This window comes from Sminthopsis crassicaudata, chromosome 4 (genome assembly GCF_048593235.1).
Source record: "Sminthopsis crassicaudata isolate SCR6 chromosome 4, ASM4859323v1, whole genome shotgun sequence".
NCBI classification, from domain to species: Eukaryota; Metazoa; Chordata; class Mammalia; order Dasyuromorphia; family Dasyuridae; genus Sminthopsis; species Sminthopsis crassicaudata.
Window position 1 is genome coordinate 395,908,051 of NC_133620.1, and position 15,551 is coordinate 395,923,601.

At 32.7% G+C, this 15,551-nt stretch overlaps 1 protein-coding gene across 4 annotated transcripts in view; it reads right to left on the reverse strand.

Moving 5' to 3' along the window:
* Nucleotides 1-15,551, reverse strand: part of AKT3 (AKT serine/threonine kinase 3) — a 410,275-nt gene that overhangs the window by 101,189 nt on the left and 293,535 nt on the right. For all 4 annotated transcript variants that reach the window (XM_074262535.1, XM_074262536.1, XM_074262534.1 and 1 more), the window contains 2 exons: nt 11,347-11,412; nt 9,920-9,988 (listed from right to left, as the gene is read on the reverse strand). In XM_074262535.1, coding sequence (XP_074118636.1) covers nt 9,920-9,988; nt 11,347-11,412 — 135 coding nt within the window. The remainder of the gene's footprint in view (nt 1-9,919; nt 9,989-11,346; nt 11,413-15,551) is intronic.

Genomic DNA, 15,551 nt, shown 5'->3' on the forward strand with positions numbered 1-15,551 from the left:
ACATTCATTTCAAGAAACTTAATGCCTCCAAAATCAGCTAATTTTTTCTTTTGATTAACTTTAATATTTTCTTCATATTAAGTCTAAATTTTTATTATTACAATTTCTTCCTCTCTTTGTTTTGAGGTCTTGTGGGTTAGACTCAATATCACTGCTTTTTCTCCAAGTCCTTTTTGGTAAGGAATTACCCAAATTATCCCAGATCAAAGGAAACACCAATTAAAGGGAGCTTGAAGTATTTCTCTAGTATATAAGGCATGTTTTGTGGGAGTAAAAACCTTTAAGTCAAGGTTACTTGGTTCTGGGAAAGGAATTTGAAAGGGCCACAATGGATCTGCTGGCACTGTGTTCATTCTTATCAGGCAAGAAGTCTTCCTGAAAACTGAATCCCAGAAACCACTATATTGTAGAATACTTGTCATTGCAGGATGGCATTGATTTGCTTCTGGAAATTTGGGATGCTTGATTTGACAGTCAGATGCACAAGAGATAAGGAAGTGAACTACATCTTGTTAAGGGGTACTGCAGACAATGAAGTGGTATCAATACTAAATGTATATGCACCAAGTGGTACAGCATCCAAATTTCCAAAGAAGAATTTAAAGCAAGTTATAGGAAGAAATTGACAGCAAAACTATATTAGTAAGGGACCTCAACCTCCATCTCTCAAAATCAGATAAACAAAAAAAGACTAAGGAGGTTAATAGAATCTTAGAAAACTTAGATATGATAGATCTCTGTAAGAAACTGAAAAGGGATAGAAAAGAACCCACCTTTTTCTCAGCAGTACATGGCACCCATGCAAAAAGTGGCCATATATTAGGGCATAAAATCCTCACAATCAAATGCACAAAGGCAGAAATAGTAAATGCTTTCTTTTCAGACCACAATGCAATAAAAATTATATTCAGGAGGGGGCCAGGGAAAGATAGACTAAAAACCAATTGGAAATTAAATAATTGAATTTTAAAAAATAATTGGGTCAAATACATCATAGAAACAATCAATAATTTCATCTAAAATAATGACAATAATGGGACAACACCACAAAACCTATGTCAAAGCAGAACTTTTTTTCATTTTTTAAATTTAAATTTTTTATTTTCAAAGCAGTTCTTAGTGGAAATTTTAGATTTCTAAATAGTTATATGACCAAAATAGAAAAAAAAAAAAAAAAAGAGTTCAATGAATTGCACATCCAACTAAAAAAGCTAGAAAAAAAAATTTAAATCTCATTATGTGCTAAATTAGGAATTCTGAAAATCAAGGGAGAAATTAATAAAACTGAAAATAAGAAAACTATCAAACTAATTAATAAACTAAGAATTAGTATTATGGAAAAAACCCCAACAAAATAGATAAAGCTTTGGTTAATTTGATGAGAAAAAATAAGAAAAAACCAAATCACCAGGATCAAAAATGAAAAGGATGAATTTATCACCAATGAAAGAGATTAAAGCAATAATTAGGAGCTATTTTGTCCAACTGTATGCCAACAAATCTTACAAAATCTAATTGAAATGGATGAATACATATAAAAATACAAATTGCCCAGATTAAGTAAAGAGGAAATAAATTACTTAAATAATATTATTTTAGAAAAAAGAAATTGAATAAGCCATCAATGAACTCCCTAAGAAAAAATTTCAAGGGCCAGGTGGATTTAGAAGTGAATTCTACCAAACTTATTGCCACAGTCAACTGTATCAATAACAAAACTAACAGAAATCATATGATAATTTCAATAGATGTGAAAAAAGCTTTCATCTAAATATTGCACTCATCCCTACAAAAACACCAAACAGCATAGGAATAAGAGTTTTTTTCTTAAAATGATAAAAAGCATCTATCTAAAACCATAAGCAAGAATTTGTTGTGATGGAAAGAAGCTGGACACATTCCCAATAAGATCAGGTGTGAAACAAGGATGCCCATTATCACCAATATTATTCAATACTGCACTAGAAATGCTGGCTTTAGCAATAAGAAAAGAAAAAAAAATTAAATGAATTAGAATAGGCAATGAGGAAATAAAACTATCATTCTGCAGATGATATGATGATATATTTAGAGAATCCTAAAAAATAATCCAAAGACTACTTGAAACAATTAACAGCTTTAGCAAAGTTGTAGGATACAAAATAAACTTACACAAATCATTAGTATTTCTATATATTACTGACAAAGCCCAGCAGCAAGAAATAGAAAGAGAAATTCCATTTAAAATAACAATAAACAAAATAAAATAAATGCAATATTTGAGTGTCTACCTGCCAAGACAAACCCAGGAACTTCATGAAAACAATTACAAAATACTTCTCACACAAATAAAATCAGATCTAAACCATTGAAAAAATATCAACTGCTCATGGATAGGCAGGGCTAAAATAATAAAAATGACAATTCTACCTAATTTGGTCTACTTTTTCAGTGCCATATCAATGAAACTGCCAAAAATTATTTTAAAGAACTAGAAAAATAATAACAAAATTCTAACCTACCAGACATGTAACTTTGTACTAGCCATTTCTCTTCTGCTATTTCTAGTCCAAAAATTATTCTTAAGCTGAAACAAACAAAACATCAGCATTAAAGAGAAGTCATTATCATTGTCCCATCTACCTTGTACAGTGAACCTAATCCTTTTCATAGTTCTTTTGCTTATTGCATCCCCCCCCAAAAAAAAACACCCACAAAAAAACCCTTTTCCATTGCTAAAAAAAGCATTTGTTACTAACCTAATCTCATTTCGAGTTTCAATGTTTTTGATATGGTTACAGAACCATCCCAGGCTTGTTACCTGACCTTGAATCTGTGTGTCTTTTTACTATCTTACTTGGTAGACGAAATTTCTTCTTTTTTTTAACAGAATAGTCGAACTTCGTCATTAAACCTTTCAGTCTCACAACAAACCTCTGAGGTTTTGAAAATATTATTCTTGTTTTCTAAATAAGGAAACTGAAGTTGAAGATGGTTAAATGAATTGGTGAAATGAAATGTTAAACATCTGCAACTATCAGAGATGTGATTCAAATACCAATTTTCTAAGGTCTATGTCCTATGTACTGTTCAATGTGTCAAACTTGCAGTATATGAGTTTTTGTATTTTCAAATTAGTCTCTTAAAACAAATTCCCCCGTCTTCTTCATAAGAATTGTTTCCTGTTTTGTTTTTTAATTTCATTCTTAGGATTTTCTCATTTGGGATTGGATTTCATAAAAGTTTAAAGAAAGAGATTGTACTTTTCTTTTCTTTGTCTTTTTCATATTGACTTTTCTAAAATAGAAGGCATATTATATTCTTCTGTCAAAAAAGTTAAGATGGAATTGTACTGTGGGTACAAAGTTCACATCATTTCGACTTCAGTTACCAGTTTCATCTTTTTGGAAGAAACAAATCCAAGATAACAATTCCCCTCACTCTATCCTTCATTTTCTGAAACAATCAGATAAGCTCCAGCAGATGTGCAAATAAATGAAGTATCTCATAACTTATTATATAATTTTTCAGTGAAAAGTTTATGAGCTCATCTTTTTTTCTAGCTATTTATAAACATAGCATAGGTACTAAAATTAGATCCAGAGGACATACAATGAAATCTACCTCTGTTGACTACCTTGTGGTATTTTGAATCTATGATCCTATCTTGTAATATTTATTTCTGCCTCTGCTGAATTTCACCCAAATGCTCTTCACCATCTCTATCTCCTATTCATATATTTTTTCCATGAATTCATCAAGTAACATAATTTATCTAAAGTTAGTGGTGGTGATAGTAGTAGTAATAATAGTAGTAGTAGTAACATATTAATTCTTCTAATCATATATTTAGTAAAGTTCATATACAAACTATTCCAGAAAAAGCCACCATCTGTACTTTATTCCATTCCTAGATCATTTTGATTACTTTCAATAAATAAACAATTATGAAAAATTTTCATTCTACTTGGAGATTACTAAATATTCAATAAGGCGAAATCCATTTAAATCACATGGGTCAATCTTGTGTCCGATAAATATAAAGATTTACACTTGTTGGAAAAGAATACACTGCTTAGTGAAAAAAAAATTTTTTTTTTTTGAAAACTGAAAAGCTTTCTGGAAGAATCCATTTACCAACATAAGGTAAAATAGATGCATGACCCAGGTGTGAAAGGAAATATCACAAGAAAACTAGAAGATGAAACACAGCACATATCAGGCTTATTGACAGGAGAATAATTTATGAATAAACAAGAATTACACAGAGCATTGTGAGATGTACAATAGATAATCTTGATGCATTAAATTTAAAAAAAATTGTACAAATGAAACCAATTTAGCAAAAACTAAAATGAAAGCAGAAAACTAATTTCTTGGATAAAGGTTTCATCTTAAATATATAGAAAACTCTGTCAAATAAATAAGATTATGAGTCTTTCTCCAATTGATAAAGGATGTGAACAGGAATTTTTGCAATGAAGAAATCAAAATTACATATAGCCAAATGAAAAAAAAAAGATTCTAACTCATTATTGATTAAGGAAATGCAAATTGAAACAACTTTGAGATATCAACTTACACCTCAAAAGAAAAATGACAAATAGAAAAATGAGGACACGAATTTACTGTTGGAGCTAATGAACTGATCCAACCATTTTGTAGACTATTCTGGAATTATGCCCAAAGAATGATAAAACTGTATACCCTTTGAATAATATCTCATCTGTTTCCCAAAGTGATTAGAGAAAAAAGAAAAAGAACCCATATGTTCTAAAATATTTATAGTCACTCTCTTTGTATGGCAAAGAATTGGAGATTAAAGAGATGCCTATCAATTGGGGAATGACTAATCAAGTTTTTAGTATATGATTATTATGGATACTGTACTGTAAGAAATAATGAGCTGATTGGTTTTAGAAAAACATGAAAAGACTCACATGACATAATGAAAAGTGAAGTAAGCAGAACCAAGAGAACATTGCATATAGCAAAAGCAATACAGTTTGAAAAACAAAACTGTGAATGACCAAATTATTCTGCATATTATAAATTTTCAACTCAATTATAAAGGACTTATGAAGGAAGATGTTATTCACCTCCAGAGAAAGAACTAATAGAAGTACGCATAGTACAGTTTTACATATATTTATAAATCTGTGTCAAATGATGGCCCTTCCTAAGTGCAGAGTAGGAAGGAAAGGAGGAAGTCAGTTCAGAACTTAAAAAATGATAAAGACATTCAATTTTAAAAAAAATTCATATGGGTCAATGTTATATCTGAATCATAGCTAGCAAGTTTTGATTTTTGTTATTTGTTAACAGTATAATTTATTTGCTAGGTTCTCAAGGATATTCTGAAGTTGATATTTTGTAGTATAAAGATGTACTTCTTTTATGAAGGATAACACGTTTCTGGTATAATTCTTGCTCTTTTTTTAAACATCTTATAGGTGTTATATTTTTGTTATCCTCAGTGACACGTTAAACAATTTCTATAGTATCTTGCAAAATCTGCATCAAGTCCAAGATCCTTGAGGACCAGCATTCTATAATTATTGGTAGTAAAGATTTGGTCATTCATCACTATAATAAAAATATCCCATTATCATGCATCATTAGAAATCTCATGGCCTCTATCTAGAAATATACCAACACTGATCCTATTTAATAAATCCTATAAACTAGTATATTGATAATCTCTGTATCTCATTTCATTCCAATATAAGATATGAGCTACTAACTTAGCCTGTTCAATCCAAGACTGTAATATTTAATATTACAAAAGTTTTCAACATGTTTTTTTCCATTGAACTTTGGGATATTAGGAAGTCTTTCATCATTCATTCATTCACACATAATATATACAAGCATGTCATATTCCATGTGTCTTGTCTGGAGAAAAGTCAAAGCATTGATTAGGGTCACCTTCATCTACTAGTTCTACCTGACCTACAGAATTAAGCTCAAAGATTTGATGTTAAAACTTAATGTTGGGGGCAGCTAGGTGGCGCAGTGGATAGAGCACCAGCCTTGAATTCAGGAGGACCAGAGTTCAAATCTGGTCTCAGACACTTAACACTTCCTAGCTGTGTGACCCTGGGCAAATCACTTAACCCCAACCTAAGGAAAAAAATAAAATTAAAAAATTAAATAAATAAATAAAACTTAATGTTGACTGAAAGTGCAAATGAACTTTTTGACATATTCTATCTATATCAATATACTATTTGCTCCTATATACTATTTTCATTAAAATGTTTGTAAATTATATGAGGCAGGGGACTACAGAAGATGTGAATGCTTTTACAAATTCATATTTGTTATTTTATTGTTGTTTAATTGTTCAATCATGTCCAACTATTCATGATCCCATGAACCATAGCATGCCAGGGCCCTAATATTTCCACTATTATTCTATACTATTATCATTAATATTAAACTTAATACTCTCTGACATTCTTGCTATATATGGTATCTCTAAAGTCTTAAAACTAGTGGTAAAATGTTGAAAGGAGAAGCTAGGTGGTTCAGTAGATATAGTTGAAACCCAGTCTCAGACCCTTAGTAGACTTGTAGTAACAAAAGATCCCAGGTCAAATCCTATTTAGTCATTGTTTGGGCTCTGATTGGCCCAGGGTAAATGTAAAAAAGTAAATGTTTCTGTTTGGCTAGAAATCTTAAGGTTCCCTTCCTCATACACAGAGACACACAGACACACACACATAAACACACAGACACACGCGCGTGCGCGCACACACACACACACACACATACAAATCAAATTCTAATCAAATCACACACGTCTGTATGGAGTTACTGTTGTTGTTTTGACAAAGTGAAAAAGGCCACTCTCTGCCTCATCTCTTACCTACCCTTCATCTCTGAATGGGTATGGCCTCAATCAAACTGAGACCTGCTGAAGACCTTGGCTTAAAAAGGCCAAGGGTTCCCATTTTGTAACATGGCCATCTCCAGTCTATCTTGATCTACATCTGGCTACTGAACCCTGGAGGGGTTCTGGAGGGGAAAGTGAGGCAGGCTTGCCCACCCCTCCCTCACTTAATTAAATACAACTCACTTGTACGTCACAGCATACTGATATCCTTGATATCAGGGTCCTTTTTGAAAACAGGGGTCAAAACAATAAACCAGGGCACTTAAATTTCTGTTGGTCTTAATCCAATGGAGAAGTAAATGGTAAACTACTGTAGTATTTTTGCCAAGAAAATCCCTTTGACAACATAGAGTCAACAGGCTCATGAAGAGTCAGACCCAGCAAAATGACTTCACAACTGTGCAATTGTGTAGTTGAACAAGTTACAAAAAAAAAAACCAAATTCATATTATGTAGATTCACTGAACACATCCTCAGAATTCTACTTCTTTGGCAGAATTCTAATCAAATCAAATACAAATTATGACTCATTAGATTGCTATTCTAAAGTTTTTGATTAATTAACTATATGCTTGAAGAATTGTGAAAACAATTTAGTCTATGATAACAATCTAATTCCAGGAAAGTTTATTGAGTTCTCTGAGATTTTTTTGAGGTCAATATTTGTAGTATTAAGATTCACCAACTTCTAGTCCTTGAAAAAAAGAAGCTACTAAGGTATAAATCTAGTTATCAAGTTATATTTTATGAACTATTCAATAGGCACTAAATTGTTACACCCTTCAATGATGCGTACAAATCCTTTGTTTGAATATTTTCCTGGCAAAATCTACAGAAATCACTAAATCCCACTAATTTCTAGTGGAAATGACCTGGTATAGAAGTGTCATCATAAACCCATTCACTCTGATAAGCAAATTAATACAACTGAGTTGTATGTATAAAGAAGCTGGCACTTCTTTATTGATATATTTTTGGCAAAGCCTATGTGGATGCTGCTCATGATAGGCTTTTGGATTCCATTCATTTCATTGGTTCCATCTATAGCTGACCCTCTTTTGATTACATTTGACAAATCCAACATCAAACCTCTTAATGAGACTTGATTGTTGTATAATAAAGTGATGTTTGAATCTTCAAGGGTATTTCTATAGCATCCCAACATGTTACTATGGCTTCCAAGAGTGTTTACCAGTCTTCTTCCTAATTTTTAATAGGAATTGTTACTCTTTCAACACCTGATGGGGCTGATGGGATCAATCATTAATAATGTCCAGGTTTTTGTTTCATTGATATTGTTGGAGTTTTTATGAGAATACATCCTAAATGTATTATAGTTCTTTTATAAACTCAAAAGTGTACATTAAGATTTGAACCACATAAGTGTTATAGTTAAAACATGTTCAGCTTTTGACTTTAGGCTACACTTGATCACTCAATGTTTTAATCTACAAGTTGTCTTCCATGCTAAGAACATACTGCCTCTTCATCCCTCTCTTAGAATCCATAATCTCTATTAAAGTTCAGCTGAAATATCAATCCCTATATGAGACCTTTTTTGATTCTTCCAGCAGCTAATGTCACAACCCCAAATCCTCTTGTCAATTTTGTTCAAGTCTTATAGTTTATACCTTATTTCTCCAAATATAATGTAAGATCTTGAACTATCTCATTTTTGCCTCTCTATCCTCAAAACCTAATAGTTCCTGGACCATGGGAGGTATTTTAAAAATGCTTATTGATTGACTGGCTTGGTATTTACCTATTTTATTTATGTATTTATATACATACACACATGTGTATGTGTATGTATCTCATTTCATTCCAGTATAAGATCAGAGTTACTAGTTTGGTCAATTCATTCCTATATATTAAGCCATTGAGAAATCCCATAATTCCAGACATGGCATTATTTAAAGAATTGTTCACTTCTCAAATTCTATATCCCTAAAAGTTCTCTGATAGTGTGTACTATACTTTGCTACCTCTTTACCTTTAGTCACATTATTAACTCTTTTGATAATACTAATTTTCTCTTGTTTACTCTGTCCAAATACTACTTTATCTATAAAGGTCTAACTCAAATCCTAATATTTACATGACCACTTTCTTTTCCAGTCTCTCTCTGTCTTAACTCTTCCTTCTTCAAAACTCCTTGTACACAAATCTAAGAACTAATTACTTTTTACTTTATAATGTAGTTGTTTGTATACATCTTATCACTCCTAGTAGATATTTTAAGTTAAATGAGATTAGGTTAGTCTTATTCATCTTTATGTCACCCATGATGTAATATTAATAATAAAGAGGCTAGCACTTAGGAAGTATAAATTTTTTTTTCTAGTCAATGGATTCAGAGAACTATGCAGAAGACAATTAGGTTATCAAGTCAAGGTAAGATTTTTCTTTCTGGAGGAAAAAATATAATTTATTCCTATAAATAAGAGGTGACAAACACACTAATCACAACACTTCCAAGTGTAACTCAAAGCAAATTAAAATTTATTTGGAAAATATTCAACAAAATGAATAAAAATACAATATAACACAGGTAGCATTATGATTTAAACTATGTCAATTGCATAGCCCACACAGATTCTTAAGTATGGATTAGTGGCTTCTCTTTCTTTTTATGTTTGACATCATTGCTACAGACTACACTATATAAGGGATTTTAGAATTCTCCTAGAATAAAATGTTTCTGAGTAACTATACCGATAATAGGTTTTATTTTAAATGAGAAATGGAAAATGCACAAGGAGATAAAGGAAATGAAACACTCATACAAGGGTTAAATTACTTTATAAAATTAAACACAGCAGTAATGACCATGAAGACAAAATGATTACTATTCTCTCTCTTCCTGTCACCTGGAAAATCTATTTAAAAAAAATTATGTCACTATCAAACAGTAAGAGATATTGATTTATATGTAATCTACATAATAAAGAGCTGTTGTACCTATGTTTTAATAAACTGGATATAAAAGAATGCCAATGATAACATACATACATATATGCTAAGCGTATTTCTTTAACTCACCTCTCCTCCATTAACGTACTCCATCACAAAACACAAACGATCTTTTGTCTGGAAAGAATATTTCAAGGACTTGAAAGAAAAAAGAAAAAAATTATGTCCATAATGTAGACCCACACTGTCAGCATTATAAGTATGAAACTTAAAAACTTCTATGAAATACTTCATTAATATCATATTTCAAGGGCATGGATGAGATCTTAAGGCATCTGGACTAATTTTGTCCAGCTCAACAATGAGTATTTATGGAAAAAACGTTCTTTATTTCTGAACTTATAATAATTTTAACACTAATAGGATTTTAAATTTTTGTGTGCTTAACTGTGAGACCCCAAAATCCTCATACATGCTACCTGGAACTTCAACTTTCACTTTATTCCAGTAGAGACACGTTTTCTTAGTGATAGTTAAATATACTGAGTGTGATTTTTAAAATGTCTTCACCATCACTTTTTCCCTCTAAATATTTCAGTTCACTAACTGAATCCAGTATGGCACACAGGTACAACATGAATATTGTCACTCAAAAGGATTTATTACAAAATATATCTCTATATAACCTGCCATTAACATAGTTCAAGCTACAAATTAAAAATAGGTCTATTAATATAGGAGAAAAACTTCTTTGTAAAATTCTGCTTCATATAAACTAAAGAATCCCAAATGCCATTTTTTTTTTTTAGAAAAATTTCTTAAGTTTCAGTGGGCCCATTTGGATTTATAATATAAACAGAACTTCATGACTGACAAAATGACTTCATAGGAAATGCAGAAGTAAGGTACTCAATTTAATTGAAGGGATAGTTATGTCATAGAAACACATACACATTCATTCTCTCTCTCTCTCTCTCTTAGTTTTATACCTGGTGTATGATTGTTCTATATCTTACCTCTTATTTTTTCTATTTGATACTCTGCTAAGTTATGACATAATCACTATAAGTTTGCCTAATATGTATTTCTATAATGGTTATTTTAAGGCAATATTAATTATTTATGAATATATTACAGTCTTGCTTTCAAAATTAAGGTGGACTTTTTATTTACAAATTTTTGTTGACATTCTCTCAAAGTCCCAGATAGTTTTCTCTTTGATATTTTTAGATTATGAATCAAATAGGATTCTCAATATGTTAATATAACACTGGTAATCATATTAAGATCACAAATCAAAATATATACAGATTGGTAAAAGTCATGTGAATTAAATGGACAAGATGATATCAGAGGTCCCTTTCAAATGTGGGATCCTATCTAAATGTTCCCAAAATTTTGAAAAACTCAGAGCTTCTTTTAAGCTCACTTTAAGCAAATGGAATGATTAAAATAAAGGGCATTTAAAATTTTTTGTCTATTTATTAATTTATAGAATAATCATTAAAACAAAGTTTTAAGATGAAAAGAAATTCGTATTGTTTAAGGTTACTTACTGTTAAAAATGGGTGTCTAGTGTTTTTTAACACTCTACTTTCTGTTAGAGTATGTGCCACTTCATCCTGGAAAAAGAAAAAGATAAATTTATAAGATTACATAACATGCGCATTAAGATTATGATTTTAATTTGCCTCTAAATCACAAAGTTAAATTCAGAGGGAAAAAAAAATATTTTAAAAGAAAAGTCATGCTCCCTTTCTTGATATGATGGTAATGAGAAGAAGCCAGATAGTTAAATCACTGTGAAATTCAAATGGCTGCATGGTGACTGTTTCAGTCCCCAGTCATCTTATACCAAAACACAGATATAAATTTACTATCAAGTGCTTTTCCTATGTCTCATTTCTACATATTTCCATTCTGGAAGGCAAATTGTTGCTTAGCCAAAAGGATATTCTTCAGCAGATTCCCATGAGAGGATCTGTCCATAAAAGCTTAGAAAAGCATCCAAGGAAGGCAGAGACAAGATGAGGAAGAAAAGGCAGGGATTCTAAGGCAGGGATTCAACAAGCTCTTCCACAAACCCCTCCAAATATCTTTAAATAATGACTTTTAAACTAATGCTATAGAGTCAAAACCCACAAAAAGACAGACTGAAACAATTTTCTAGCTAAAGACAACTTGGAAGGTCAGCAGGAAATATCTGTCAAACTAGGGTGAGAAGAAGCACACTCCAGCCCCAGCAAAGTAGGAGCAGTCCTTGAGAGCCACTGAATCAGCTGAGCAGAAGATTAGAAGGGTCTTTTTGCTATCACTGAGGCAAGACTCCTTTGTTTTGCTCATATTCAGATGAGGGATTTAGTTCTGCTTACAGTACCAGGGCAAAGGAAAGCATTAGTACACTAGAACTTACAAGGATCTCTGAAAACAGTTGACAAAATCCTGAACCATGGGATGTAAGGATGCAGTTCCCGCAAAACAAGAGAAAGGAATTGTAAGGACCCTTTAAATGGGCAGCACCACAGCGCAACAAGAGATTTGAGTGGCCCAGAAGTAATCTCTGTGCATATAGGACTGCCCTGTGGGTGGGATCCTGTCCATATTGAGATAGCTTTGTAATGGGTGACCGCTCTCTCATTGTTTGGCTGTGTGTGTGACCTCACAGGCCCTTTATAAACCCACTGCAGACAGCAGTCGCTCTCTTTAACCTAGCGCTCTTTAACAAAGCTCCCTAACCTGGGGTAGCCAAGCCAAGCCAAGCTGATGGATAGCCGAGAGGTAAGGAAGAGAACCCGTGGGTCTTCAGACCAGGTGTTCACTAGGGAGCTGACAAGTCAGGGCATTATGTGAGTGGGTATAATAAAGGCTTTTAAGATTACACGTGGCTGTTCTTGAGCGTGCTACTGGTTATTAAACTATAGATTCCAGAGATCGTGACCAGAGACCTTTGAAGGCCTCAGCGGAGGCGAGTAGGGTAGAGTTGACACTGCAAAGGTGAGTGGTCAAAGGTACTCTGTTGGGACTAGGGCAGACTAGTAATTGTAACTGACAGGAGGGCATGTTACAATGGGACATTGCATCTTCCATCCTGGAAATAGAACCCTACTTTAACAAAAAGTTTGAAAATAGACTGGAAAAGACTCTGACCATAGAAAGTGACTATGGTGACAAGGAAGTAACAGTTTCCAGATCACATGAATCAAAAGACACACAGAGAAGACAACAAAATCAAAAAGTCTACTTCCAAACCCTCCAAGAAAAATAAGAAAGAGCACAAGGAGTTTGAAAATCAAGTAAGAGAGGTAAAGGAAAAATTGGGAAGAGAAATGAGGATGATGCACAAAGTACAAAAAGCCAATGAGGAGAAAAATACCATAAAAAAAGCAAAATTAGCCTAATAGAAAAGGAAGTATAAAAGTTCACTGAGGAAAATAATTCCTTAAAAATTAGAATTGAGCATTTGAAAGATAATGACTTTATGAGTAATCAAGAAAGAAGAAAATAAAATTTTTAAAAAATGAAAAAGGAAAAAAACAATGTGAAATATCTCATTACGAAAACAACTGACCTAGGAAATAGATCCAGGAAAGATAATTTAGAGATTATTGGACTATCTGAAAGCCATGATATTAAAAAAAAAAAAAAAAAAAAAAAAAAAATAGACATTACCTTTCAAGAAATTACAGGGGGGAAGAGCCAAGATAGCAGAGAGCACACCCACTTCTTTCTGATCTTCTCCCTGGACCCTCAACTAATTACCAAATTCAGCCTCTGAATTAGTTTTAGAATGGCAGAATTCATAAATATTGCGAGTGCAGCAAATTAACAGCAGGATATAATTTCGAAGAATGCCTGTTTTGGTTGGGCACTGAGGGAGGCCAGGCATAGAATGCCTGTACATGACATGTTGTAGAGACCCGGGACAGGGTGTGGTTTCTACAGGTAAATGCAGACTCCGGTTGGTGAAGACTCTATGGGAAGGACTCTAGCACAGTCTTAGCCACTCTGCCCTGGTGGAAAGCCAGTATATCAGCAGAGAAGTTAGAAAACATCCAAAAAAATAGAATCAGGTACACCCGGAGAAGGAACACTGGGAAATGACTGTAAACTGTTTGCATTTTTATCTTTCTTCCCAGGTTATTTTTACCTTCTGAATCCAATTCTTCCTGTGCAACAAGAAATTCGGTTCTGCACACATATATTGTTTCTAGGATATACTATAACACATTTAACATGTATGAAACTGCCTGTTATCTAGAGGAGGGGATGGAGGGAAGGAGGGGAAAATTCAGAACAGAAGTGAGTACAAGGGATAATGTTGTAAAAAATTTAATAATAATTTTATTAAAATTAATTAAAAAGAAGGAAAACATCCAACATAAACACAAAAGGTAAAGAGTAAACCCCAAAGCACCAGAGTCTCATGGGACCTGGCCACGCCCATCCAGCACCAGAAGTGAGTCAGTATGATCCCAGAGCAGTCCCTCCTGCTCCACAGCCCCTTTGCTGTTGCCTGTAGAGGAAACTTGGAAAACTTCCCTTGCCCTAAAAATAGAACCCAACATTTAAAAAAAAAATGAGTAAAAAGGCAAAGAGAAGCTATAGATAGCTTCTATGGTGAAAGAGAAGAACCGATTTCAAACCCTGAAGACACTAAAAGCAGACTGTCTCCAGATGAAGCCCCAAAGGGTGATATAACCTGTTCCCCACCACATAAAGTTCTCCTAGAAGAAATCAAAAAGAATCTCAAAAGAGAGCTAGAAGGAAAAATGGGGAAAAGAAAGGAAAACTCTTCAAGAGAGTTTGGAAAAGGCATCTAACTCATTCATTAAAAGATAGATTTGACAAAGTAGAAGAAAAAAAACTTACTCCAAGTAAAACAGAATTTGTGAAATGGAAAAGGTAAAAAAAAAAATAAATAAACTCCCAGGAAAACAGAATTTGTGAATTGGAAATGGTAAAAAACTCCTTAAAAAACAGGATTTGTAAAATGGATAAAAGAAAATAACTCCTTAAAAAACAGAATTTGTGAAATGGAAAAAATTACACAGAACAAAATAACTCATTTTAAAACTCAATTGGACAAATACAAACAGAAGTAAAAAAAAAAGTAAATGAAGAAAATAATTCACTAAAAATCAGAACTGAACAAATAGAAATGAATTACTTGATAAGACATTAAGAATCAGTCAAGCGAAACTGCCCAAAAAATGAAAAAATAAAATAAAATATAAAATACCTACTTGGGAAAACAATTGAACTGAAAAAATAGATCTAGGAGAGCCAATCTAAGGATTATTAGACTTCCTGAAAACCATGATGAAAAAAAGAGCCTAGACACTATTTTTCAGGAAATCATCAAAGAACACTGCCCTGATGTCATAGAATCAGAAGGTAAAACAGCCATTGAAAAAATGTATTCAGAACACCTCCTGAAAGAGACCACAAAATTAAAACTCCAAGGAATATTGTGGCTAAATTTCAGAACTATCACACCAAGGAAAAAAGATCACAAGCAGCCAGAAAAAAAAATTCAAATACCAAGTCACAATAAGAATTACTCAGGATCTAGCAGCTTCCACCTTAAATGATTGAAGGGCCTGGAATCTGATATTCCAAAAGACAAAGGAACTTGGAATGCAGCAAAGAATAAACTACCCTGATAAACTGAGCATTTTCTTCCATGGAAGAAGTAGGACATTCAATGAAACAGATGAATTCCATTTATTTCTGGTGAAAAGATCAGAGCTAAACAAAAAAT